Source organism: Marmota monax, unplaced genomic scaffold (assembly GCF_021218885.2).
Source record: "Marmota monax isolate L192 unplaced genomic scaffold, Marmota_monax_Labrador192_F-V1.1 WCK01_AAM20220418_F8-fsc00016, whole genome shotgun sequence".
NCBI classification, from domain to species: domain Eukaryota; kingdom Metazoa; phylum Chordata; class Mammalia; order Rodentia; family Sciuridae; genus Marmota; species Marmota monax.
Genome location: NW_026695209.1, coordinates 9,895,506 through 9,922,596, shown reverse-complemented (window position 1 = coordinate 9,922,596; position 27,091 = coordinate 9,895,506). Strand labels below are relative to the sequence as shown.

At 33.7% G+C, this 27,091-nt stretch overlaps 1 protein-coding gene across 1 annotated transcript in view; it reads right to left on the bottom strand.

Annotated features, from left to right (window-relative positions):
* Positions 1–27,091, bottom strand: part of Tmprss15 (transmembrane serine protease 15) — a 117,439-nt gene that overhangs the window by 25,317 nt on the left and 65,031 nt on the right. The window contains exons 16-19 of the mRNA XM_046430568.1: positions 25,306–25,446; positions 15,443–15,553; positions 13,705–13,837; positions 2,019–2,114 (exon numbers count right to left, since the gene is read on the bottom strand). Coding sequence (XP_046286524.1) covers positions 2,019–2,114; positions 13,705–13,837; positions 15,443–15,553; positions 25,306–25,446 — 481 coding nt within the window. The remainder of the gene's footprint in view (positions 1–2,018; positions 2,115–13,704; positions 13,838–15,442; positions 15,554–25,305; positions 25,447–27,091) is intronic.

Sequence of the window (27,091 nt, the reverse complement as noted above, 5' to 3'; positions counted from 1 at the left end):
TATAAAGAACTAATTTCTCTTTCCTTTTATGGCTAATATTTTCTTATTGAAAAATCATGGCTTTCATTTATTTTTTTTGCATTTTTTCTTTATCTTTTCTCTTGCAAAATACTACTTTAAGTGAGACTTGGAAAATTTTGAAGATAGTGTGTTAGAGTAGAGAAGTAGAATGCTTTGTAGTCAAGTCCACCTGGGTTAGAATCTTCACATTGCCTATTAGCTCTGTGAACTTTTCGTGGCTCAACACTAGCTTTCCTATCCTCATCCTTATAGGGAAGCAGTATTATCTTTGTCATAATGCTTTCACAGGGATTGGAGGTAACCTGTAGAATATTTGTATCACAGTGATTGTCACATGATAGACATTCAGCAAAATATTTTATAAGCATTTTGCATTATGTGTCTAATACTATGTTTTGAGCATAATATTGATCAGTACATATCATCACATATCCATTGACATCTCTTACCATAACAGAAGTAGGTCACTATTCAGATTGCTGAGTATATTTTATGTAGCCTTTTCCTAGTGGTGGCAAATGGTAGTTTGAGTCTTGTGCATGCCTCATAACAAAAAAAATGGAGTACAGGCTAGCAGATTTTGAGAGTTGAGAGACTAATTTTCTCTGACATCCTTCCCCTTCACTTATTTTTTACTGTAACGACTAGTGCAAGGGTATTTTCAAAAGCACCAGTTTTCATAGGCCAATAAACATAATTGTCTCTGCAATAAATAAATAAATAAATGCACAAAATAACTAATCAAATGGATAAATGAATATTTTTGAATGTTTGCCAAGACAGCATAATGTAGCTAATTAATAGGAAGGGATTAAGGACATTTAACTAACTGGCTTATTTGTTTCGATGAGTTTAAAGAATGTCTATAAATGGTGTCTCTTTTGAATATCACGAACATACTTAAATTAATGACGTCAATGTAAGCTGATATTGGCATTTTTTGATAAGTATGGAATAACCTAGCACTGTTCAGAAATATGCATATGATTAACTTGAAGGGTTTTTAAATTCTTTATCCTTTGCTTTTTCTTATTAAGCAAAGTGTCTATGACATGAATAGATGAAATTCTCAATATAAAAACTGCTTCAAGATCTATAATGGTAATATAAATTCCGGCATGTCTTAGAGAAAGGAATCTGGAAGGCTGCTTTCTCACTTGCAGATGGTTTACTTCATTCTCAATGAGACTCATAATATCAGTCAAGGCCCTACAAATACCAATACAAAACATTCAACTCAAAGGTCCTTTTATTAGCATTAAAAATACTCCTTTTTCAATTTGTTTTATACGTTGAGCTGACAGAAATGTTACCTTTCTTGAATAGCCCAATAATTATATAACATTATTTTCTAACATTAAGAATAGTTGAACAAAATATACCAGCAAGAGCATTAAGGCAGAACAGGAGAAATGATAACATCTAAGCTAAAACATATTCTTGAATACAGGATATTTGTTGCTTTTCAATATCTTTGGAGAGGCTTTAAAAATGAGCCTTACTTTTAAAAACAGAAGAGACTGCATAGGCCCAACTAGAGGTTTAGATGTCATTTAATACTCATCTTCTATTTGCTAAGTAAGAGAAAAAAAAATATACTATGATGCCTGCCCCCATTTCTCTTGTTTTAATGGTAGCTAATTTGTGTTGTTTTCTTTAGTATGAGTCACACTAAACGTATATCCCAAATCTCACAATTTCTGCCTGTGGGATTTAATTATTTACAAATCTAAGAATTAGAATGAAGAAGTAAGTGTATGTTATTAGACCTTATCAAACCCCTATCTGTGTACACAATGATTCTGTAGTCAATAAATCATTTAACTCTCTTACTATATATATGAGAGAATCAGACAGTGTTATAAAAATATGAATAGATACTGCTTGAGATCACTGTTGTGGATTACATGCCCAGGCTATGAAAGCATTAAAATTTGACTGGCTTCAAAAATTGATCTTCTTTCCAGTTCATGTGCAAGACCAAAATTAAGACCCACCTGGGTGTTAGTATTAAGCTTCCATTTGGTGCTGCACTTAGTTTTACAAATGGTCCATCTCCAGTAGAGAATATTGGCATTGATGAATTTCCACTCCTATGGAAAAAATATATATAAATAAAAGAAAAACACAAGCAAAAAAATAAGCTACAATTTTAGTTCTTTATATTGTGAAGACTGAGAAAAATTATGGGATTCTGTAGAAGAGGAAACCATTGTAATACAAAACTTCAAATGTTTTGCTACCTACAAAAACAGCATAGATCAAGAGAAGAATGGCCATAATAACATGAAATATAATTTTAATTTTTACATAATACTTCTAGTGTGTGTTTATATTCTCATATTATTTTACAAAGTTGAAATCATTGTATATATATACCTTAGATATCTTATTTTTATTAGAGTTTCTTATGTGGTTCAGCAGTTTTTCTGATGGTTGATTTGAATGACTATTTCACAGAATTATTGCACTATCATTTAAGCTTTTTTTCTTACTGAGCACAATTCATCTCTTTTAAAAATGCATGTTGCCTAAGGACAACATAGAAAAATAAGATCTTCAGTTTTCCTATCTTTCATAATGTTGCTTTGTTCTTGACATTTTGTTCAATTCAAAGGCTAACAAGCCTTAATTTAAAACCAGAAGCCACTCTTACTATAAAACAGGGAGTATGTTGCCTGAATCTTCAAATATCAATGCATGAGCCAGTGCTAGGTAGAGGCACCTCCCTCCATGAGACAAAAGACATCCAGTCCCCTAGGTTCTCTTTCCCCAGAAAGCCTGTTAAACCCCTGCTCTCCACTGTGATGTTTAATTAATGATTTCTCTTACATATCCCAAATCTTTTCTGAAAGTTCAACTATATACTTAAGCTTTCAATTTCTAATCTTTTTTCTTTTATTCCAGATTTAATTTTTACATGCAAATATGCTGTTAAGCTGGAAACATCCTGATTCTGCTCTCTTCCACTGGCCAGCAAGGCAATAGTACAATTCCTCTCTCTTGAAGTGGCATGATGAACTTGCCCTTGCCTCTCCACGAGAAGGCCCAGTGTTACTTAAGACTGCAACCATCACTGATGCTTTGCTCTTTGTGTACAGGAATTTCCAAGGAGCACTCAACACTATTATATTTTTAACAAAGAACTGGGTAGAGGGTGATTCCTTTTACTTCCCATACCTTTAATAAATGAAGAATGTTTGGTATCTCTCCTCTGCTGAAGAGAGAGTGGGGACAATGGAGCCACTATCTAGTACGCTAGAATTTGGCTTTTTGAGCTTTTATAAATGAGATTTAAAATCCTATGTTCAAAGACATATGTCTCAGAACTATGAAAGACCAGACAGAGATTAATATGTTATATTAAATTCTGTATCTGAAGAATGTACTTGAGGCTCCTCCTGCCTCTGTTTTCTTTCCTTGAAATTTTTATAGAGACACACTGTGAAAACTACAACTAGAGTGTGAGCTTTTAAAATTTTCCAATTTCCAGATCTGCAGATTAGATAACTCCATTACATATTTACACTGATCTTTGAAATCAATAGAAATTTAATATCACATAGAAACACCATATAGCATTACCTTGTTGACATACTAGTGCCTCCTATTTCTAAACATTTATTACCATTTTTATAGGTTATGTACCCTCAAAGGGCTGTTCTGACTTCAGAAAAACTTTATTTTATGTGAGAAAGGGAGCAAACACATGCAACCATTATCATTTTTGAGGTCATAGGTGGAGTATAAAAATACATTCAGAGATGAATTCTAGGGAGAGAAAAAGGAATATCCCAAGGCTACTTGCATGGTATTAAATCTTCTGCCTCTTTTCTCAGGCTCTGCTTAGGTTTCTTCTTTTTTCTTGCTCCTAAGACTGTCTTTGCTGTGATAAGAATTCTTCCCTGAAGCAGGAGCTTAGGTAAGGATGTTTTAAGCCTTTGGACACACTAAAACTAAAAAGAATAATAAGGCAAGCTGCAAATACTGCAGCCAGGCACTGTAGCTCATTTGATATCCCCGAAAGCTTAAGTAATGAATAGAGCCAGGTGGGATTAGCCTAGAAAGGCTTTCAGAGGAAGATGGTCCTTTCTTTTCAGATTGGAGGGAAAGAAGAGGATAGATTTGGCAGGACAGAAGGGAAGGCAGAACATTCTATAGGCAAGGAGGGGAATAGTGGATGGAAGGGATTTGATGGCAAATCACTCCATTAGGACAGTCTTGGCATGTAAGCATTTAGGTAAACACCACATCTGTACTGTACAAGTTATGATTACAATTGCTTACTCATTTACTACATTTAAAGCAATATATTTAGCACTCACCTAGCCTATGACAGCTTTTAGAAACAGTTAAGTTTAATTAATTTAAAAATTTCTGACCTTGACCCTTAAAGTTTGTGACATTTACATAGAATCACATCAATGCAAAATTTACTTAATATAATCCATTTTCTCTTTTGTGAAATCTACTGCATTAAGAGTAAGAGAAAAATAGATGGGTCAGTTTGATAGCTTCTCTTCATTTGCTTACAGATGTAATGGTGCTAGGAAGAAAACAAATTCCTCTTATCATCTATGAAAAATATGGCTGAGAGAAGTGATACTTTTACAAGATTGTCAGGGAGACAGGTTCTATGTGGACAACATCTTGGACACTTTGAGCACTGTCATCTACTTGAACATGATTTTTTAGCTGCTACTGGAGCTTGAAGCTGCTATTGTTTATTTTTTGAGCAGGGTCATGTGGTACACACACCCACTTTTGCTCTGATGTTTTCTCAGTACCTCTATTTTCTTAGTGGATTATTACTTTACAAACACTTATCCGTGAAATTCCTTTAGTGTTTACCATCCGGTGAAATCTGCATTCCCCTTAGAATTAGTAGCTTTTTATTTTTTATTTTTTGTATCAGAGAATGAACCCAATAGCGTTTAACACTAAACCACATCCACAGCCCTTATTAAAATTTATTTTGATACAGGGTCTCAGTAATTTAGTGCCTCACAAAGTTCCTGAGGCTGGCTCTGAACTTGCAATCATCCTGCCACAGACTGTTGAGCCACTGGTATTACAGGCATGTGCCACCATACTGGGTGGAATTAGTACCATTTCTTATCTCATTATGAAAAATATACGATGTGGAGAGCTGTGGCAGAGTATGGGAGAGTAATGACTGAGATTGGGGGTCTCTGATAATCACATGGCTATGGCGTGCCTGGTACCTAAGAATGTGTCTCTGCAAAGGCATAGGATACCTAGCTCCTTTGGTAATGCCCTGCATGTGGAGGCTCTGAAGAAGCGTCTTATTAGCTTCAACCTTGATCTCAGGCACATAGCTCCTGGGGATAGAAGAATTCTCATGCTAGACAATACAGTGTTTCACCAGCTCTGCTACCCCTGGACCTGCCCGCTCAACAGCAACTTTAAACAACGGACATTTTTGAGTGCTACATGAAGCTCCTAACATTGATCATTGCAACTGTGGATTGCAACTGCTGAAAAGCTGCATAGATGTTTCCAGTTCTGTAACTTTCTGAGTACAAAGAATTATGCTTGCATAGTCTTTAACCTGATAATAAAACATATGTAAATAAAGATAGCTCCATCAGAGAGCAGCACTCCACCTTATCTCAGCTATTTGTCTTCAAAATCAATCTGTGTGAGTTTTTATTTTTCTAATCACCAATGCCCCTCACCAGAACTGCAAATTTGGCCTCACTAGATATGCCAATGTGATGTTAATGTTTTCCTTAATGCCTGGTTTCCAGGAATCTCAGACATGAATGGTACCATTGTAATAATCTTGTTATGTTTCCTAGATTTGTCTCCTTATTTCTTTGGACTTTAATTTCATGTATTATTCTGTTAATTCTACTGCATATGCTATCATCATGTATATCTGTGTCTTTTTTAAAGGAAGTGGGTATGAAGAAAAGAAGAGGGAATGGGAGGAAATGATGGAGAAGAGAAGGTGACCAATAAAGATGTGAAGAAGAAAGAAAAAATAAGGAAGCAAAGGAAAATTAAAGACAAGAGAGGAAAGAGCTGTTTTCCATTGGATTTCATCAATTTTATTTAAAACTATCCTTTGTCTCAGAAAACATACAGCATTAATAATAGGTGTTGCCTTAAAAGTACTTTTTAGAAGAGAAGTAGGATGAATAAGGAAGGTTTTGTTATAAATTTCATTAGACTGCAGTTTTCTCCTCTTACCTGTTTCTGTTTTATAATGTAGAAACCTCTCTCTCCCTTAGAACAGGATATAGGAAATGCTCAATGGAGTTGTCCTTAGGCAAAAACAAACTCTCTCCTTGTGTCAATGTAGCAGACTAAATAACTATATGTTGCAGAAAATTAATGGTATATAATTCATAATTATACCAAAACATAAAAGATTTTCTTAATCTTTTTTTGTGTGCATCATTACATTCTCAGTAATTCCTTGGCTGCATCAATCTGTTTGAGGTGTCAACATACCCATTAAAAAGTGTAATCCCAAATAGAAATTCAAGACAAAGAGGATTCTCCCTGAACTGTATTAGTACAAATAAGAAACTTTCATAAAAAAGAAACTCCTAAGTCATAGTAGTATATTTTCTTATATACTTAGTTGGTGAAATCAAGAATGAGTTTTTCCAAACAATATATAACAGCAATATAGTCTTTGGTAAAAATCTAGCTATGGACATTTTTTACTCTTTAATGATATCTTTCTCATATGGAGCTTCTTAAACTCTCCATTTCTCTTGATCTATTATGAGGGTGGGAGTAACATTTCCAGAAAATTAAAGTTAGTGTCAGAGTTTACAAGCTAAGGGACCCCCTGGATTAAATCCACTATTATTTTCAATAGGGTTCCTAGACCTAGCAGGAGTATAAAAAGAGTTTTTTGTGCTGGGAGCCATTAGCCAAGTAGGTATGACAATTTCCTTGCCAGCATACCCCATGTTGCTGACATGTTGCAGTGACATTGAATATAGGTGACCTTGCTCAAGGACCAAGGCAGATTAGGGTGTTCCCGGTTTCAAGATAATCGTGTTTAGGGCATTCCCAGTTTAGGTTCCAGGTTTAAGGTTTAAGATTATTCCTGCTGGGAATAGGGCGTATCCTGCTGCCTGAGTTCCCCTTGAGTTCTCACGGGATTTAGACAGTATATTTTGGAGATAGAAGCCCAGTGGAGGTGGATTTGGGAAGAGAACGTGGATTTCCCCAGAACGTGATTGTAGACGGCTGGTGTGAGTTCGGGAATAAAGAGTTGCTGTTTGAATCTACAAGCTGTGTGGTGGCTTGTGATTGTGTGCCCAGCCAGACTGCGGCATTTGTGCCCAGCCAGACTGCGGCATTTTTGAGGTTTGTATTGTGTTGCTTTGTTTAATTCCAGTGATATCAAACCACAAAGTACTATGTTTTATACCAAGCCAAGTACACAAAGATCATGATTCCTTAGATAAGAGAAAACTACTGTGTTAGAGTCACCTGGGCTTCTTAGAAAGTAAGAGACTTCTAGCCACCCAGAAGTAACATATGGTAGTCAGTTTTGCATTTAGAAATGTGCTGATAGCAGGGATATTTTCATAGATTTTGCATTCTTCATTAAAACTTTTGTATTGCTGCTTGCAAATATGCATTTACAAACTTAAAATATAGGTGTGAACAGTGTGTATCAGTTAAAACAAACAAAAAAAGAAAGTAAGAGCCCTGGGTCTCACTGAAACCAAGGTCCTTATCCTCTTAGCCTGGTTCCTATAGGACCTCTGGTAGTTCATGATAACATTATAGGAGTTTGTAATTGGGTAATAAATAGTTACATCTCTATTTTTACAAATTTATTTATAACTGAAATTTAGATTTTTTTTTCTTCTAGTACACGGTGCCTAATCACAATGTTATTAGCAGCACCTATGATATTGTCACCAAAACAAACTTAAGATATCTTTGTATCATATTGCAATTATTCAATATATGTGTGTGTGTGTGTATATATATATATATATATATATATATATATATATACATATATATGTAAATTATGTATAATTTTTGCTTATCTTTGATATTATTTATTCAAACAACCAGTGTATCTTATTTAATACTTTCATTAAAATGTATGTTACCCTATCATATTTTAATATTTTGATAATTATTTTTCAATGCAATTAATTTCTTTTGTGACTAGGTGTGTTTTGCTTTATACAATTAAATATATGAATCACTGAAGAGGTTGGAGAGTTTCTCCAGACTTATAAAAGTGTCCATGACACAAAGGGAAGGTTAAGAACTCCTACCATAGGTAATGGTTCTCAAAATTTGGCATGCATCAAAATCACCTGAAGGGTTTATTAAATCATGGCTTTTTGGACTGTACTCTAGGTGTGAAACGGGGCTCCATAATCTGAATAACTGATTCCCAGAAGATTCAATGTTGCTGGTGAGAACCACTGATTTTGATCACCTTGGATACCAGTGTCTGCAAACCAAATCAGAGAATTCTAATTTATAACCAGGTGCTACATCCAGGAGCTGATGTAGCATTTGGATTACAAGTCAGGGTACACTTGCTGTCATTATCTTGGCCATGGCAGATATAATTACGGAACCAGTGTGCTTCTACCAGTCCTGTTAGATAAAAAACCTATCAAAGATTATCTTCTAGAGTTGTAAAACTATTGTAGTTTACTACTATTTGTTCCTTAGTTAATTTTAATTGGTACATTTCTAATTTTAAGATAGGAAAGTAAATCAGAGTTATAATTTGTTATTTACAGAAATGAGGGGCTTTTTATTAGTCACTTAAATCCAGTAAATACATATGTTCTGTTCCACCACAGAACTTGCTCACAGCTTCTCCCACCTCACTGCACCAAAGTACCTTGGTAAAAAATAAAAAGTGTTTTTGGTGCTGAAGTTATGAATTAAAAGTAAAAATAAATTCAATTATCTGTTCCCATAAAAATAAGCAAAAAAGCCAAAATGAGTTGTTTAATATCAAAGAGAATAGTTGCAATTTTTCTAATATTTTCCATTTTTTGCCCTTGTTTTGTGTTCTGAGTTGTCATATGTTAAGGCCTAGTGGAAAACTCAGGAGACACTGACAAAAAACATAGGCAGGAACAGGAGGGCTATTTGCCCACTGATTTCTTAAGTAGCACGGAATAGAAGTTTTACTTTCATTTTTCCAGGACCCAGTGCTAAATTATGGAAACAAATTTGTTGTGATGTTTAAAAAGAATTCTAGCTAATTATTTTCTGTGTATTTGAAAGACTTTAAAAAGAACCATTTCATCCTTTCCTCCGATATTTCACAAACATGTCTACAATGAAAGAACACTGAAGTAGGTTCATTTCTTAGTCAGGGTTGAGAATCTAATGGACCTTTATGATATGTCAAATGAAGCTATCTTGCACAGGACTATTGTGGGATTCAAAAATATCACATCCAGTCCTTATAGAATTATTAGGATACAAGTAATTCACTCTTTTTAATCCATGATTATTTTCTAGATTCTGAAGTTTTACAGAGCTGATGGCTTATCCTAGTTTTTAAAGCTGAGCAAGGCAAGTCAACTGCATCATACATTAATTGGTTCAGCAATAGGGTAGTGTTCTTTCCTAGAAAATACCATTGCAAAAAAATTACTAACATTTATTCTTGCCTCAGTATAAAATGTTTCCTTTCATATTCTGATAAAGGACATAAAAACGTTATTTAAAGTACTTTTTACTTATGCATGCTATAAATGGAAGGGAATTAAAATGTTTAATATAAAAAAGTAAAGGCTGATGAAATCTGCCTCATGTGATTTACTAGAATCTGTGGGGAATTGCATTTCAAAACCTATCTGCATAAATAATCTTGAGAGACTGCAGTGCCTTTTTAATAAGTTGACTCCTAAATTACTTTCCACTGTACCAAACACACATCATTTAAACTCACTAAGTTTTCTTTCAGTTACCATGCACCAGTCTAGACAAATTCTCATTAAGGCTATAACTTACTTTCAATTATTAGAGCACTATGGAGATTATTTAATGAGCAAGCACAGGGCCAAAGATTAAAGTCTTTGCAGAAATTACCTGACTTATTTCAGAAGAAAGCGCGTGCCTGGCCTTCATCAAAAATATTGTATCTAAGACAGGAGAAAGCACCACTTGTTTCTTATGCTGACAAACCTAGCTCTTTGTCCCTGTCTCCAGCTGGAAGGTATTTTCCACAGGAAATAAGGTCAGTGAACTAGAAAGTAGACTCTGACTGGGGAAAAGAGAAACGTAAATAAATAGTACACGGTTGTATGGAATTGACTTTCATCCATTGAGCTCAGGTCATTTTCTGGAAAGACTTCCCTAATATGACCAAAGTGAGTTAGGTTGTCTTATATCACATTGTGTTTATCACATTACCTTGTGATTCTCTATTTATGTTTCTACCCCCCCCCACATAAGCATTTAAAACAAAAATCATGTCTTATTCATTCACGAACATGACACAATTTCATTGCTAATACTAGTTCTAATCCAGGAGTAATAAGAATAATGTATTTATTTTATGTACTGTTGAAATGTAGTGAAGATATATTCTTTCTTCTACACTCTTTTTCAAAGTAAGCTTGACCTTTGCAAAGAAGTAACTAATCTTAATCCAAACGTGGTCTAAGAAGCAGTTTAGCTCTGATTCACAAGCCACATTGAAAAGAGCCACTGTATATATAATTAACTGATGATGCTTAGGAAGCTGGTAAGTTGAGACACAAGGCTCTTGGGCAGTGAAAGTTCAACCATCCAGAACATTCTAATGCAACCATCTGGACAGAGGTCAAGTTACCAATCTCCTTAGCTTGATCTTTACAAGGTGGGCAACAAAGAGCTCCTTAGCATTACAGACAAATTGAGCAGCAGAAGCAAAGCACTTCCTAGGGTCTCCCCTCTCTGACTTCACTGTTGAACTAAAGTCAATGTTAAAGGTGGAAACTGCAATCAATGCCACTTACCCAGTGTTCCACTTGAAGTGAGAATAAACTATCAGTTTCAGTGCTTTGTTGACTCAGTATTCCTCCTACAACCCACCCTCTTCCCAGACTCTTGCCTGATCCTCTTCCTCAAGTTGAAAGTTTTTTTGTGAGAATAAAATGTGAAACATATAATAGAAAAAATATTACGCAAACACACATGTTCATCTAAAGTACAGCGAGTTTCTGACTAATACTAATAAACATAAGCTAAATCAATAATTATTTACATAACGGAACTCTGTTCTTGACAAAAATCGCCTTCTGGATAAGGCTATTATCACTCATATAAGGCCTTCAATGGAGGAGTTCCCATTCTCAACGCACAGAATTTGGAGAGGCAAGGAAACCAGGAAACTTCAAGTCCACGTGCAAGAAGTTATGGATCACTCCTAATGTTCTAAGTAAGATCTCAGTTTCCAATGATAAAAACTACTTACATGTAGTGGCTGTGTATTATCTTGGCACTGGTATAGAATACAATTTTCTCAGTATACTAGAATTAACCAGTCTTTGTGTGTTAAGCTAGAGACTTAACTACTACATGTAAGGCTATTTCGACTGAAAATATGTTTTGAGATTCAAACAAAGCTAAAGTTACAATAATAATTTGAAACAAAATTTGGAAACTTGTGTGCCACATTAAGATTCTGCTATATAAACTAGTCAATTAGAAAGAAAAGTCCCTTATACACGAAGCAATCAATTGCATTTGATTAGATGAACTAGAGATATTGGGGATATCTATTAAATGCTTATGTGTGTATACACATATACACTCATGGATTATTTCCTTTTTTTCTTTATATCTTTTAGAATATGTTAAAAAATCAACAGTTTAGGACAGGAAAAAAAACAATTTATAATTAGACAATATTTTGTATGCATTTTGCTAGGTAGATGTATATATATTTATATGTGCATACATGGACACATTATGAATAATTTATTGCCTTAATGAACATTTACTTTGCACCTCTTTTTTGAGGCAAGGATTAATCCAGATGTAAACAATAATGGATAAAATATGTAGGAGTAACTTTCGGTTTGCAGCTAGCAGCTATTAACAGCTCAGAGTGCTTGAAAAACCTAGGCTCATACAGGCCTGACAGGAATACCTGCAGGATGGGGCGCTCTGACCTAGGGAGCCTTCTGAGAAAACGCATCCTCAGTGATTGAGGTCAGTATTGCCAGGGAACGGAGAGGCAAGGGCCTCAGGGCATGATTCTCCTAACTCACAAAGCCCCCCTTTCACAGCAACAATGATCCCTCCAGACTGCCTTCCACCATGTAGCAATATTTAGAGATTCTTCATAGTGTGGTTACATTAATCATAAGATGATTGGTTTCTAGATGTTGTATAACCTGCTTTACTTGTGTATGATTAGAGGATGCGCCCTACCCATGCCCTACATCAATTGTAATCATTTCCACATTAAACGAGCTTGCTGAGGTTGCCACCTGCCAGCTCCCATTGTATATGTTTTGACTCCGTGTCCCCCACACCCACTGTGACTGAGGTAGCCGAGTGACCCACAGCAACAAAAATAGATATGTGATATAGTTTGGGTCTTAAATGTTTTCCAAAGCTCTGTGTGTTGGAGGGTTAGTCCCCAGGGAGGTTCTGTTCAGAGATGGCTCTACTATTAAGTGTTAGAGCCTAGTGGGAGTTCTTCAGGTCATTGAGGAGCACCCTAGAAGGGGACTGCAAGACCTCATCTTTGTCCTTCTTTGCATTCTAGGTTATGAGTAAAGCAATTTTATTATGCTAAGTGTTCCTTTCTTATATACTGTCTCCCCACAGGCCAAAAGTGATGGAGCTGATTAATTATAAATAAGAACCTTTGTGTATGTTAAAATAAACCTTATCTCTTTATAAACTGGTTGTCTCAGGTATATGTAATAGACATGAAAGTTATCACAGCTTGGTTCTTACCTTTACAGACCTCATAGTTTTGTTATTACTCCCTAATCAATATATTATAACAACTATTCACACATTGCTTATATTGTATTAGGTATCATAAGTAATCTAGAGATGATTTGAAGTATATGGAAGGAAGAGCAAAGGTTACATGCAGACACTACATTATTTTATACAAGGGACTTGAACATTTTTAGAGTTTGCTATCCATGGGATATCTAAAGATACCAAAAGTTAACTGTATTTCATTTTGTTAAAAATTATAATCTAGAAAAATGAACAATACTCATTTGAAAGTAGGCTATAGAACACAACACATTGTGTATAATATATTTATGTATACTTATTTATGTAACATAAAAGACTATTAGCAGTAGTTATTATTTGAGGATAGGGTTAAGTTGATATTTTTATTTCTTCCTTTCATGCATATTTTTAAATTTACAACTTTAATTAGTTTCAAATAAATCCAATTTGATATCAGCAAAAAACAGAGAATTTCTTTTTCTTTTTTGGGGGATGGTATCTGGTATCGAACTCATTCAACTACTGAGCCACACCCCCAGCCTTTATTTTGTATTTAGAGATAGGGTCTCACTGATTTGCTTAGTGCCTGGCCATTGCTGAGGCTGGCTTTGAACTAGCAATCCTTCTGTCTCAGCCTCTTGAGCTGCTGGGATTATAAGCGCTCATCACTGAGCCAGGCCAAAGAGATTGAGAATTTCTAAAAGATAGCTGAGTAGACTCACTTACCCTAGTCCCAGCATCTGACAAACATCATTTGAAATCTGGGTGGTCCAGTTGTCAGCACAAGCTACATGCCATATGCTCTGGATTCTGAACTGCACCAAACCATTGTTGTTCATTGTGCCATTGAATAGACGCACTAAAGATTCAAAAGATAGAAAGGTGGTTACCAGAGAGTGGAGGATGGATGGAATGGGAAAATGGTCAAAAATATACAAAATTTCATTCAGATAGGAGGAAGGTTTTTGACACCTATTGCACAGCATGGAGGCTGCAAAAATGTCCTGGATATTTTCAGAATGCTAAGAAGGAAATTGAAAGTTTTCTTGCCATAAAACATAATAGTTATTTGAGGTGATGGATAGGTCCATTGGCTTGATTTAATCATTCCACATTGTATACATATATCATAACATCACTTTGTACCCCATAAATATATAAAATTATAATCTAATTTATAATTTTTTAAAAAAATAACACCAAAATATGACACTCAGATGTATTAAAGAGAGTACATTACAGATAGGATCACTTTGACCTAGGTTACTAAGAATAAATGATAACATTTAAATAAAATGTGCAATGTTCTTAAGATTTGGACTTTAGAGTTTGATTGTAGTTTTCCTTAAGAGTATGTTGAAGGGTGTTAAGTTGGAAACATGAATTTAATTGACTTAATTTTCTTCTTTTATATAACTAAAAAATGGAGGCAGTAGAGATATGCAAGGCTATTGCATATCAGTAAACAGAAAATAAAGTTATTTATAGAGAGCATACCTTGGAAACTTGTCTCTTATATAAGAAAAACCAAGTTCAGGAAAAATTTTAGACACTTTTCATTCTTATTTCTTTTCCTAAAAACTTTATTTTATTTGCATTTGCTGGTTTGCTGTTTAGTGCCGTAATCTTCCTCAATGTCTCACCAACATTCTGGTAGAATATTAAGGGTGTTCATGCCTAGGTAGGGACTAGAGAAAACTACGCTAGTTTATCAAACAAGACAAACATCAGCCATGGTTTTTAACTACATGTTCAACATTTTATTTATTGTTTATATTTTATTCTTCCGAAAAGCGTAAGGTGTTGACTTTAGAATTAGACTTAGGTAAAATATAGTTTTAGCCCTCTTAAGGGTGTGACCTTTTGGCAGCCATATAATTTCCCTAAAACTCAATTTCATCATAGCTAAAGTAGAGTCAGTCTTTATTATTGGAGTGTTTTTACTGTGCTTAGTTAGTCTGTAGAAAATGGTATATATATATGTGTGTGTGTGTATAAATACATATGATATGCATTAAATATTTTCTTAGAAATAAAAATAATACATAGAAAATAATCTGCTATTTATATTGCTACAGTGATCTCCAAGGGGACTGGGCTGTATGTACAAAGCAAGGCCTCTCTTCTTTGTATGCAATGGACAGAACACACGGTTACTATAAGTGGGATTAAGCATCTGTTTGGTATCTTGACTCTGCGGTGTTTTGCTTATCTATGAGGATTGATTATCCCAGACTTATTATTATTAAATTTAGCCTAGTTTAAATAGACAAACAAAAAAACAGAGGCCAGCATATTAACTTTCTCCTAAACCAGAACGGTACAGAAGTGCTAAAATCACTGGGAGTTGTTCACACTCAAAAACATCAAAACACAGTGTGACAAGTACAGTCATGATCTCCCTTTCACATTTGTGGATCCAAATACAGGAGCATATGAGTATTTTCATAAAAACAAGACCTACCACAATGTGTTTCATCTGAGCCATCTGTACAGTGTGGGTGACTGTCACAGAGATTCTTCAGGGGAATGCATTCTCCATTTCCACACTGAAAATTGTCTTCCTTGCAGGGCTCTGTGGAGAAAGAATGTTATTGTACAGGGCAAGGATATTGCAAGTAAATGATTTTGGTATACCCACTGCATTTAGGCCCCTCAAACATCAGCCCGTTGTCACACACATGGCAGAACCAGCTTTGACATTAAAAATGCCATATGCTTAGTTAACACAAATTGCTTCACAAATACTGTCAAACCAATACATCTGATTTCAAGGAAGTGTTCATGAAACAACAGGCATCTCCTTTTCTGAGTTTGTGGGACAGTTCTAAATGTTGTCTAAGAGGTTTTGGATACATGTTTCTTCATCATTTCTGTTAGACTCTCAATTTATGATGGCAAATTATGATAGTACTTGAAAGGAACTGTTTCTGTTTAGAATATAGCTTGCAAACCTATATCTGAGAACTTTAATTAATATTTTATACTATAAAGTGATGTAGTAAATCTACATACTACACAAAACAACAATAACAGAGTATCACAAATGGATTGGTCAATTATCGATATTAATTACCTATCTATAGATATTAAAAATTAAAAAATAACCCAAAAGTGGATCACTGTTCTTTATGTTGTTGTTGTTTTTTTTTTTCTGAAAAACAAACAAACAAAAGACTGACTAGACTTAGATCTTGAAAGAGTGCCCTCCTGTGGGGGAGGGAAGAAAAGTGCCATACAGCAAACCATGTGTGGAATTCCCTAAGGGAACCAATTCATATTGGGTTGCCCAGAAAAAGGAAGTCAGAATCCCACTCCCCAGATAAGTTTATAGTACTGCAGAACCTGTGGGACAAGTACAAAAACTTTCAGATTTTTTTAAATGCTAACTTTAGTTTGAATACATTTTGATCATAACTCCAGGACATGCATCAATGTGTGTTTGTGTGAGTGACTGAATAAATTTTCTATCCTATCCTATCCTATCCTATCCTATCCTATCCTATCCTATTCTATTCTATTCTATTCTATTCCACTCTATTCTATATCATTCCATCCATTCCATACCAAAACAGGGAAAGCTGGTGAAAACCAGATAAACTGATTTCATGATCAACTTCTGAAAATTCCCAGACTAAACTTAGGTTAACTACAAAATTTCACAGACGATGATGACTTTAGTTTCCTAGGTTTGTGAGAAGAAAGCTGGGTAAATATTGATGATCAATTCCCATGTAAAGAATTTAGAAGTCAGAAAGTTGGTCATCTAACACCTGGGAAAGATGTGCACATCCCAGGGCAATAGTAGCCTGTTGGGGCAACCAGACTGTAACACAAAGATGTCTAGGACTGGATCCTGGACAGGGGTGGATGTGGGGAGCAGCAGCGATTCAGAATTGTGCAGCATTATAAGAAATTATCTTGGAAGTGAACTCTTTATGTTGTAGACTGGGCAAAGAGGGAAATCTCCAAAGACCACGACTGTATTCCACAACGCCTGAGTTGGAAGATTAAAGAATGTTTGAATTAGATGATATGAACACTTGATGCTATCCTTGATAATACATTTTATTTAAAGTTTTCTTAGGTATTCAGTTAAGATAATTTAATGCCTGAAGTAAGTAGAAAAGTGAAGAGATCTGCCTGAAATATCAAGGGGGAAAAATGGGAGATTTTAAATAAAGTAGATGGGAACAAATAAAAATCTCTTTGTCTATACTTTTATTGGGTCCAGTCATTCTAAAAGCTGAATATACAATGTAAGAGATAAAAATCCAATTTGCCATGTTTCCTCATTGTAAGCTCAAGACTTGGCAAAATGGCATGCAATAGTAAACTAGTAGATATTTGTTGAACATTAAAGAGACTAATATACGTTAAATGATTGATAGGCTAGAAATCAGCATGAGCCTAATAACAAAGCTGATACAGTATAAGGTACTTTTTAAACTGCTATTACAAAACTATGTATTTTTACATTTAAGGTAATCGATTGATGGTAATTTTAGTGATTTGAAAAATTGATTTTTATGAATTATAAGGCAAAATTTGTTCATTTAAATTTGCATAGTGTTTAAAATACTGGCTCTGGAATCATATGACCTTTTTCTGAGCTGAAGTTTAGCCATTTTCTTTTGTATTTTTTTGACCTTGGGCAAATAAAATAATCTTTTTGAGACTCAGTTTCCTAGGATGTCAAATAGGAATAATTATTACTTTTGTCTTAAATATACCATGAAAATTAATTTTAAAATTATTTTTGCTTACAAATACAGTGAGTCCTCAATAGATAATATTAATAGCAAAACAGTAATATTTTAAAAGAGATTCTCCTTTTGATTGATATTTTAAAGTTAACATTCACATTCTATGTGCTGGTTGCATTACTTTCCCCTCCAAATAACCATATAAACAAGAAAATATGCCTACTCCTTCCCTACTGGTATCTTACAATAATAATTGAAGCTATCTGTATACTTTAGATTTTGAAAAATTCTGTACTTTTTCAGACCAAATCTAATTTATCTTAATAAAAAAAATGTTTTTAGGAAGCCATGGCTGGTTGTTTTTACAAACATTTATACCATGAGGAAAGTAGATTTCATCTCTCAAAAATAATACTATTAGGGATGTTCTTGTAAATATAATTACCAATTTGTTTCACAAACACATATTTTTAACCAGATTAGTGAGATGACAAATGGACAAAGATTATTACATATTCTACAGGTAGATATTAATACTTTAACTGAAACTATATTTCATTTTTTAGTATTAATTTTTGTTCAGAAAACTGGGAGGTTTAAAACTGGGTACACATGTGCAAATATGTATATATTCCTTCTTAAATCCGTATTTTGTATTTTGATGTATATTATATTTATTTTAAGAAGTTGAGAGTACTAATGCCATGCCCATAATCAAATACCTTAATGTGCTTGTAGAATGTTTGTCATCATTAGTTATTTTAAATTATCTCATTATATTTTTCATTGTTTATTAAAATAATTATGTAAAAATGACTCAATGCAATAATTTAATCATTGATAAATTTATGTGTAATTTACTCTTTGACTAGAGTAGTCATGGTATATGTAATTGAAAAAAATGAGCTAAGTAGAAATAAATTTAAATATTGAATACAATTTTAAATGAAAATATGTATTATAACTAGTTTTTGTGTGTTAGCCAAAGCCATTAGTATTATACCTTATGAACACAGAGAAAAATAACTTGTTTCTGCAGGTTGAATGAATTGATTTTAAAAAATGCTGAATGCAACAAAATAATATATTGTTGCTGAAGTGAACAGAAAGTATAAAATCTGAGGAGAGGTATAAATAAGCTATTTTAAAATTTTCCTTACATGCATAAGCTTGATTTTGATTCTCTGCAACATACAGCAGTTCAGCTTCATTAAGAAGTCTTTAATCCAACAGTTTAACTCTCTCTGGACTCCGAAATCTTATTTCTGATAGTTTTATGTTCATGGTGAGAGAGGAAAAACGAAATATTGCTAAGAATCAAATTTCCCCATCTTCTCTTTATGAAGTCTCCCGTAGCCCTGCCTCATTTAGTGAACATATGCTTGGCTTTAAATGGCTTTAAACTGGTCTCTAAGGCACATGCCACACAATCCAGGGAGGACTCCAAATCCCTAAATGTAATCATTTGCCACTTCCAAGTTGCCTGATAGGCAGTACTCAATTCCTTAGACAGATTTTGATTATTAGGAAAGAGCAATGAGTCTACTATTATAGGACAGTTATCCCAATAAATACATGTTATAAATATTTTTCTTGTTGAATATAAGTGGAAATGGTTAAAATAGGACAAGTAAAAGATATAAAAATACATTACATGATTATATTATATTTCCATTGAATGCCTTGAAAGGATTTCTAAAATGTCTCAGATGGTAAATCAAGCACTCAAAAGAATTCACAATACCCTTTATATCTACTTTTTAAAAATGATCATCAGGGCAGAGCATCTGTATACATAGATATGTGTGCTAATCTCTTTCTATCACCAGCTTGATCATCTTTCACCACCAAGTCCATTTTTGTAATTGGTTTACAGTCTTTTGGTGTCAAGACTGATGGAAAAAGACTGTACTGATGACAGCTTGATGACCTCTTTTTCTAACAGCATCTATCTCAGCTTCAGGAGGAATTTGAAGCTATAACCTATTTTATTAAATTATATATTTATATTCTAATTTGTTATACATGATGGCAGAATGCATTTCATTTCATATTGCACATATAGAGCACAATTTTTCAAGTTACTGGTTGCACACAAAGTATTTTCACACCATTCGTGTCTTCATACATGTATGTAGGATAAAGATGTCTAACTCATTTCTACCCCCTTGTCTCCTTCTTTCCCTTCCCTTCCCTTTGCCCTATCTAAAGTTCCTCCATTTCTCCCATGCTCCCCCACCCCATCGCCATTACAGATACTTCTCAGTAAAGGTTATACAATCAATCAACAAATATATGAAAAAAAATGTTCAATATTGCTAGCAATTAGAAAAATGCAAATCAAAACTACTCTAAGATTTCATCTTACTCCAGTCAGAATAGAAGCTATCAAGAATACAAACATCAATAGTGTTGGTGAGGATGTGGGAAAAAAGACTTACTCATACATTGCTGGAGGGACTGCAAATTGGTGCAGCCAATCTGGAAAACAGTATGGAGATTCCATGGAAAATTTGGAATGGAACCTCCTTTTGACCCAGCTATCCCACTCCTCAGTTTATATCCAAAACAGCATACTACAGGGACACAGCAATATAAATGTTTATAGCAGCACAATTCACAATAGCTAAATTGTGGAACCAACCCAGATGCCCTTCAGTAGATGAATGGATAGGGAAACTTTGGCATATATACACAATGGAATCTTACTCTGCATTAAAAGAGAATAAAATCATAGCATTTGCAGGAAAATGGATGGAGTTGGAGAACATAATGCTAAGTGAAATAAGCCAATCTCAAAAAAAAAAACAAAGGCTGAATGTTTTCTTTGATATGAAGCTATAACATATAGATCACCCAGTTATGAACATGAAAGATTCCATTCTAGCTTCAATCAAGAATTTTTTTTTGCATAACTTATTTCATAAATTACAAAACAGAAATAACTGAAATCTCACTGTACAGAAAAAAAATACAAAGAAACCTTAATTAACCTTAAACCTGGTATCTCTTTTATGTTAAGAGCAATAGATGATATAATTTAGGATTATACTTTGAATAGCAATTGTTTGTAATATTTTTCAAAATACTTGCTATTGTTTTTATTTTATAATAAAAAATGAATAAAAATAAACAACTGTAGTATTTTTTACGCAAGACACTTGTTCTTATCTTCCTTTTCACAAGTCATTCTTCTCTTTTAATTAATTTACTAGTCAATTAATTGATTTTTATTTAATTGATTTAATTTTTTTAAATACATGACAGCAGAATGTATTCCAATTCTTATTACACATACAGAGCACAATTTCTCATATCTTTACATAAAGTATGTTCTCACCAATTCATGTCTTTATACATGTACTTTTTTTTTTGCATACAATTCTTATTACATATATATACCACAATTTTTTTATATCTCTGTTTGTATACAAACTAGGTTGATACCCAATTCATATCTTCATACAAACACTTTGGATAATGATGTCCATCACATTTCACCATCTTGCTAATCCCTTGCCTCCTCCCTTTCCCTCCCTCCTCTCTTCCCTATCTAGACTTCATCTAATCCTCCCATGCTCCCCCTCCCTATCACACTATGAGTCAGTCTCCTTATATCAGAGAAAATATTTGACATTTGTTTTTTTGTGGATTGGCTAAATTCACATAGCATTATCTTCTCCAATGCCATCTATTTACCTGAAAATGACATGATTTTATTCTCTTTTACTGCTGAGAAAAATTCCATTGTGTATATATGCCACATTTTTTAACCCATTCATCCACTGAAGACATTTAGGTTGGCTCCACAGTTTAGCTATTGTGAATTGTGCTGCTATAAACATTGATGTGGCTGTGTCCCTATAGTATGCTGTTTTTAAGTCCTTTGGATGTAGTCTGAGAAGAGGGATAGCTGGGTCAAATGGTGGTTCCATTCCCAGATTTCCAAGGAATCTCCATACTGCTTTTTATATTGGCTGCACCAATTTGCAGTCCCACGAGGAATGTATGAGTGTAACTTTTCCCCCACATCCTCACCAACAGTTATTGCTCTTTGTCTTCATAATAGCTGCATTCTGAATGGAGTGAGATGAAATCTTAGAGTAGTTTTCATTTGCTTTTCTCTGATTGCTAGAGATGATGAGCAATTTTTTTCATATATTTGTTGATTATTTTTCCAGGTGAATTTCTCTTCTCTTTTAATTTATGTCCTCCCTTCTCATTGGCAAATTGAAATACAAATTTACAGATTGACTATTTTTCTAAAATTGTGTTTCAAGGTGCCTTCAATTTTGCAGATGGTGAAATGCCCTATAATTCATACAAGTGCTTGGATTTATGAATAGATCCACTTACCTATTTTTTAGAGTATAGTATTTTAATCTCAGTTATTTTAGTTTCATTATTCAGTTCCACTTAAAAACCAGAATATCTCTTTTAAAATTTGGTTTCAGGATAAAAGTCCTGGAAAAATGTGAGGATATCCCTTCTCTAGTGGAACAAGTACTAGATATTTGTTTGCTTCATTTTATGATACTTTGCAGACCAGAGTACATAATTCTACTGATACATTACTGATACATGTACTTTTTAAAATTTGTAGCAGTATCTTCTTAAAAATTTAGAACTATCATTGTTTTCACATGTTCATCATTAAATGTGAAGCTGTTTCCATTTCAATACCTGGGAAGAATAATTATTTTTATTTTGCTTAAGAATTCACAAATATTTCCTTAAAAATGTAAAACTTTAAGTAGGAAATGTTATAACATTAATTTGTGCCTATTACTTTTTTTTTTAAATGAAACACTGTTAAGACTTCACAATTTTTCAGGTAATTTTAGTCAGATTCAGAAAGTGTATTATTTTTCCCCATTATATCTTTCACTATCAATTTTAACCTATTCTTTTCCTTTGGGAATATTCATCATTTTCAGATTGTGGTTTGGGGTTATCTCCTGCATGCCTATTGCAAATATTCTTATTTTCCCATATTTTATTGTTTTTGGATTCATCATTATATTTTTATGTAGCAATTTTTGTGGAAATATAGGTAATTTTTAACCTGAGCCTTTGAATTATACCATTAACCTGAAGATTATGTGGTTCATATTATTAACAAAGACCTCTATTATGCCAGAAGAATAATCTGGTAGTGGAAGTTTCCCAGGTAATTGTTTTGGCTAAAGACAACCATTGTTTTCCAAATTTCTGAAGGGAGGCTGTGTTGCAATTGACATTGGAAATAGATGCTAAGCGAGAACTATTGTAATAGGCACTAAAAATTATATACTAATTTTTAAAAATCAGATTCACTATTTAAGATGTAAAAATAATGGTGCAAATGTTTTGCTTTTTCTTTTCTTTAAAATTTATTTTTCTGTTAAACAATAAAAACAAATTGGTTTTTATCAAACAATGTAATTGTTTGGATGTGGTGTCCCCAGAAAGTTCATGTGTGAGACAATGCAAGAAGGTTTAGAGGAGAAATGCTTGAGTTATAGCCTTGGCCTAATCAGTGGATTAATCCCTGATGGAATTAAATGAAGTGATAGGGTATAGCTGGAGGATCTGGGTATTGGGGCATGGCTTTGGGGTATATATTTGTATCTGGTGAGCTGATTTTTTCTGCTTTATGATCATCAAGTGAGCTGCTTCCTTTCGCCACACTCTCCCACCATGATGTTCAGCCTCACCTAGAGTCCCCAAGCCCAAGAAATGGAACCTGCCTAAGACCTCTGAAACCATGAGCCCACAAATAACCTTTTCCTCCTCTATAATTGTTCAGTTCAGGTCTTTTAGTCATAGCAACCAAAAAGCTGACTTAAACAACATCCAAAGTATCTTTTATTTTAAAGTAGTAAAAATTAACTACTAAAATTTTCTTATCTTTCCATTACCTGTGTATACCTTAAAAATATCATCAAAAAATCGAATGATTATCGTAAGCTGGATCAACTGTTGAATCAAATTAAAATAAGGGGTACAATCTTAAAAAGAAAGAAACTGAAAGGGTAGATAAAATCTTGACAGATAAACATGATTATCATAGTATAATCAGCAGTAACAAAACTACCAAGGGACAGGGTTAATGACTAAATTCAAAATGGCATTCACCAAATTATCTTTATTAATATTTCCAAAGCAGTAATTTAACTTTCTTCTGAATTTTATTCCGCTTATATATATAGACAAATTGTTACTGATATTTTTATGTCAATGCATTTTATTTTTTACTATTTAATAAAACACGACATCTTGGTACATTCTTCGCTTTATACGAACTTTTTTTTTTTCATTTTCTACTTTTCATTGTTTAAAATTTTTAGATAAATTCTAATTTTCTAAAGATCTTGTGTTCATTTCTTTCGTGCTATATGTTTTTCCATTGGCTTCATTATGTTCATTTATTTCACTAATTGATTACTTTGATTATTTGTGCCACTGTTGTTTGTTAGTCAAAAGCAACTGTTCTAAAACCAATTACAAAATCCAGAAAGGAAGACTAGTTGATTGGGAAAACTACTCAGCCCTAAGTAAATAACTGGTAATAACCAATATTGTGGTTTATTTTCAGGGCCAGAGGGTAGTCCAGGTGAAGATGAACTTTCTGAGCTGCAATAAAGCTAAAAGCAGAGAAGTTCCAGGGATATGATGAAGGATCTAGGCCATTATGAGTAGAGGAACAGATGAAAACAAATATAGTTGCACAGCAAGATTTAGGATTAGACAATAGGCAAGATGAGGATCAAGCATGCAAACATGTCTATTTTTTTAAAAGATATTCCAGTGAAAGACAAATAGACCAGTCTCCTACAGAGGAAACGAAAGATGTAGGAAGTAATGTGTATTCTGTATTTCTGATACATTTCTACCTGGAAATAGCCACTGCATTGTGGAGCAGTAGCTGTGTAAGAAAATGACAATCTGAGTTGATTGGCAAAAGTTGTAAAAAATTTCCCTGGAGATTACCGAATGCAAAGAGCTACATCATTCTGTATATGTATGTCTATATCCTCTGTGTGTGTGTATGTATGTGTGTGTATGTGTGTATGTGAACTTAAATAAATCTATGCATCTCTGTCTATACACACACATGTAGACCACAATTTTGTTTGTTCCTGCTGATTGTGTTATGTATATAAAAAAGTTCAAGATAAGAAAGTTGTACATATTAGAAATATTAGTATTAATTCCTTTATTGCAGCCACTTTATTCTGGTTGACTCTAATAAGTTGATGAGTTTAAATTTTTTAATTGGTTGTTGCTGGCATTTCAACAGCTCATTTGTCTATCTCCCTGATGCTTCTGAATATGATCCTGGCAAAGGGAACCTGATAAAGTCCTTCCTTACAGAGGCAGTCACTACACTTTCAATGCTTAACATGACCCTTTTTATTGAGCAAAGTTCAAGACTCTTAGCAAACCAAAGAAATGCAAGTGGATCTGTCGAAAAACAATTCAGATTCCTGTTTTGAACATGTAGATAATGATTATACAGATGAGGAGGAATACATACCTTAGAATACAAACATCTAAGTTGTGATTTAGGCATTGAAATCTTGTATATTTTCATTTTTTTATGCTTCAAAAGTGATGGACCTTGTACAGTTTTGCTTACCTGGAATTCCCAAGTGGTAACCAGTGGTGAAATTAGCTTTAAATCCCCCTTTGGCCAACAATAGATCAGTGATGAAAAGCACAGTCATTCTGTTGGTGGTAGAAAACACGTCCTTCACTGGACCGGGTCCTGTGTACACAGCTGCTCCAAAGGAAAATGAGATAATCAGTGAAACCTTTGACTCTAGAAAGAAACAGGCCTTTATTTCACATTCAAGGGCTGATCATAGGACTACATGCACCACAGCTCACTCATGAAGCAGCCATATATGAACAAATGTGTGCATTCCTTTTATATTTTATATTTTAGACATTGTTTTCATGAAGCCAGCATCTTTCTCCATCCTTTAAAATATTACTTGAGGATCTGAAGCTCTATAATTCCATAATACATTACTCAAAATATTATCTGGCTTAACACCACCACTGTTTAAATAACTTGTTAGCCAAGAAAAATCATCATTTGACTTTTTAGAAACACTTTTATAAAACAATCGACAGTATAGTCTCAGTAAATTTTTGTCCACATTTATTTCATATTTTTTGTAAGTTGAATCATAAATGTAATCTGAAGGATGGATTACATACAATAAACTTCAATGGTGTTTTTTAAAAACTATATCCCACTAATCTCTGGGCTTTACAGATTTTATAAACACTCTTTACTAAATAATACTTTAGCTAATTAAAAAGATACATTCATTTTTAAATTGTTTTATATGCTAGAAGTACTAAAAATGATTCAGAGAAATCCTACCCACAAATGTGAAAACAAAATGAGATCTCTCTGGAATTCTTATTTTCTTTTCAATGATTTGTGTAAAGAGTAAAAGAAAAAAATTGAATTTTTGTTTTTCTTGGTTATGAGAACACCAAAGTTATTAAAAAGACAATTTGATGTAAAAAGGGAAAAATTCTCAAAATATGTTCATAAATGTGAATATGAAAAGCAAATTTCAAGTTCTCCAGTTCTTGGGCATCTATTCTCCACCAAGGCTTTTGTTATTTGTTCTCTCTGTTGCTCTCAAATTCCTTTTCCAGGAGGCTTACTTTCTAGAACTGTGTGGGATCTGGCTGAAGAATCTTTCATGGGCTTGGGAAAGTTTCCTGTGCAGCCTTCACCCATTGACTGCAGTGTTTACAAAACTGTATTCTGATTGCAAGGATATCAGACTGGATTTTAAAGTAAATGATGAAAATGGGTCCAAAGCACACTCAGACAAAACACTTTTAAGTCCCAAATTGTGTTGTCTTATGCATTCAAGCTGACTGACATGCTTCAATATCTTCATAATTTAATATGTGACTTGGCATAAGAAACTCCTTTCTCAAAAAATGGTATTAGTAACAACTATGTTTGACTTTTAATTTTTCCACATGTATTTTGTGATAAAGCTACAAAAATTTTCTCTAGAAGAGCATACTCCCCCTATATTTTAAAAAATAATAGATAATAGGAAAAAAATCAACTTAGATCAGTTTTTGAGACATTCCTATATATCTATATAGAAGGAGCTAGTATTAGAGACAATGGCAGGAAAAAATAATAATGAAATGTAAACCAAAAATAATTAAAATTTTTTATGTAACAAATGCAATTTGTTTGGATATTTTGACATGAAATAAACCCTGGTTTAAGAGTTATTTTTAAGCATATCTGATATATACAGAATACATAGAAAACTACATGATAGGTACCCTTAGTGCTTAGTCTCTGAATTATAGGGATTGTTGTAGAAAATTAATGCTAGCTAGTGGGAACCAATGACTCAAAAATATTAATCCTT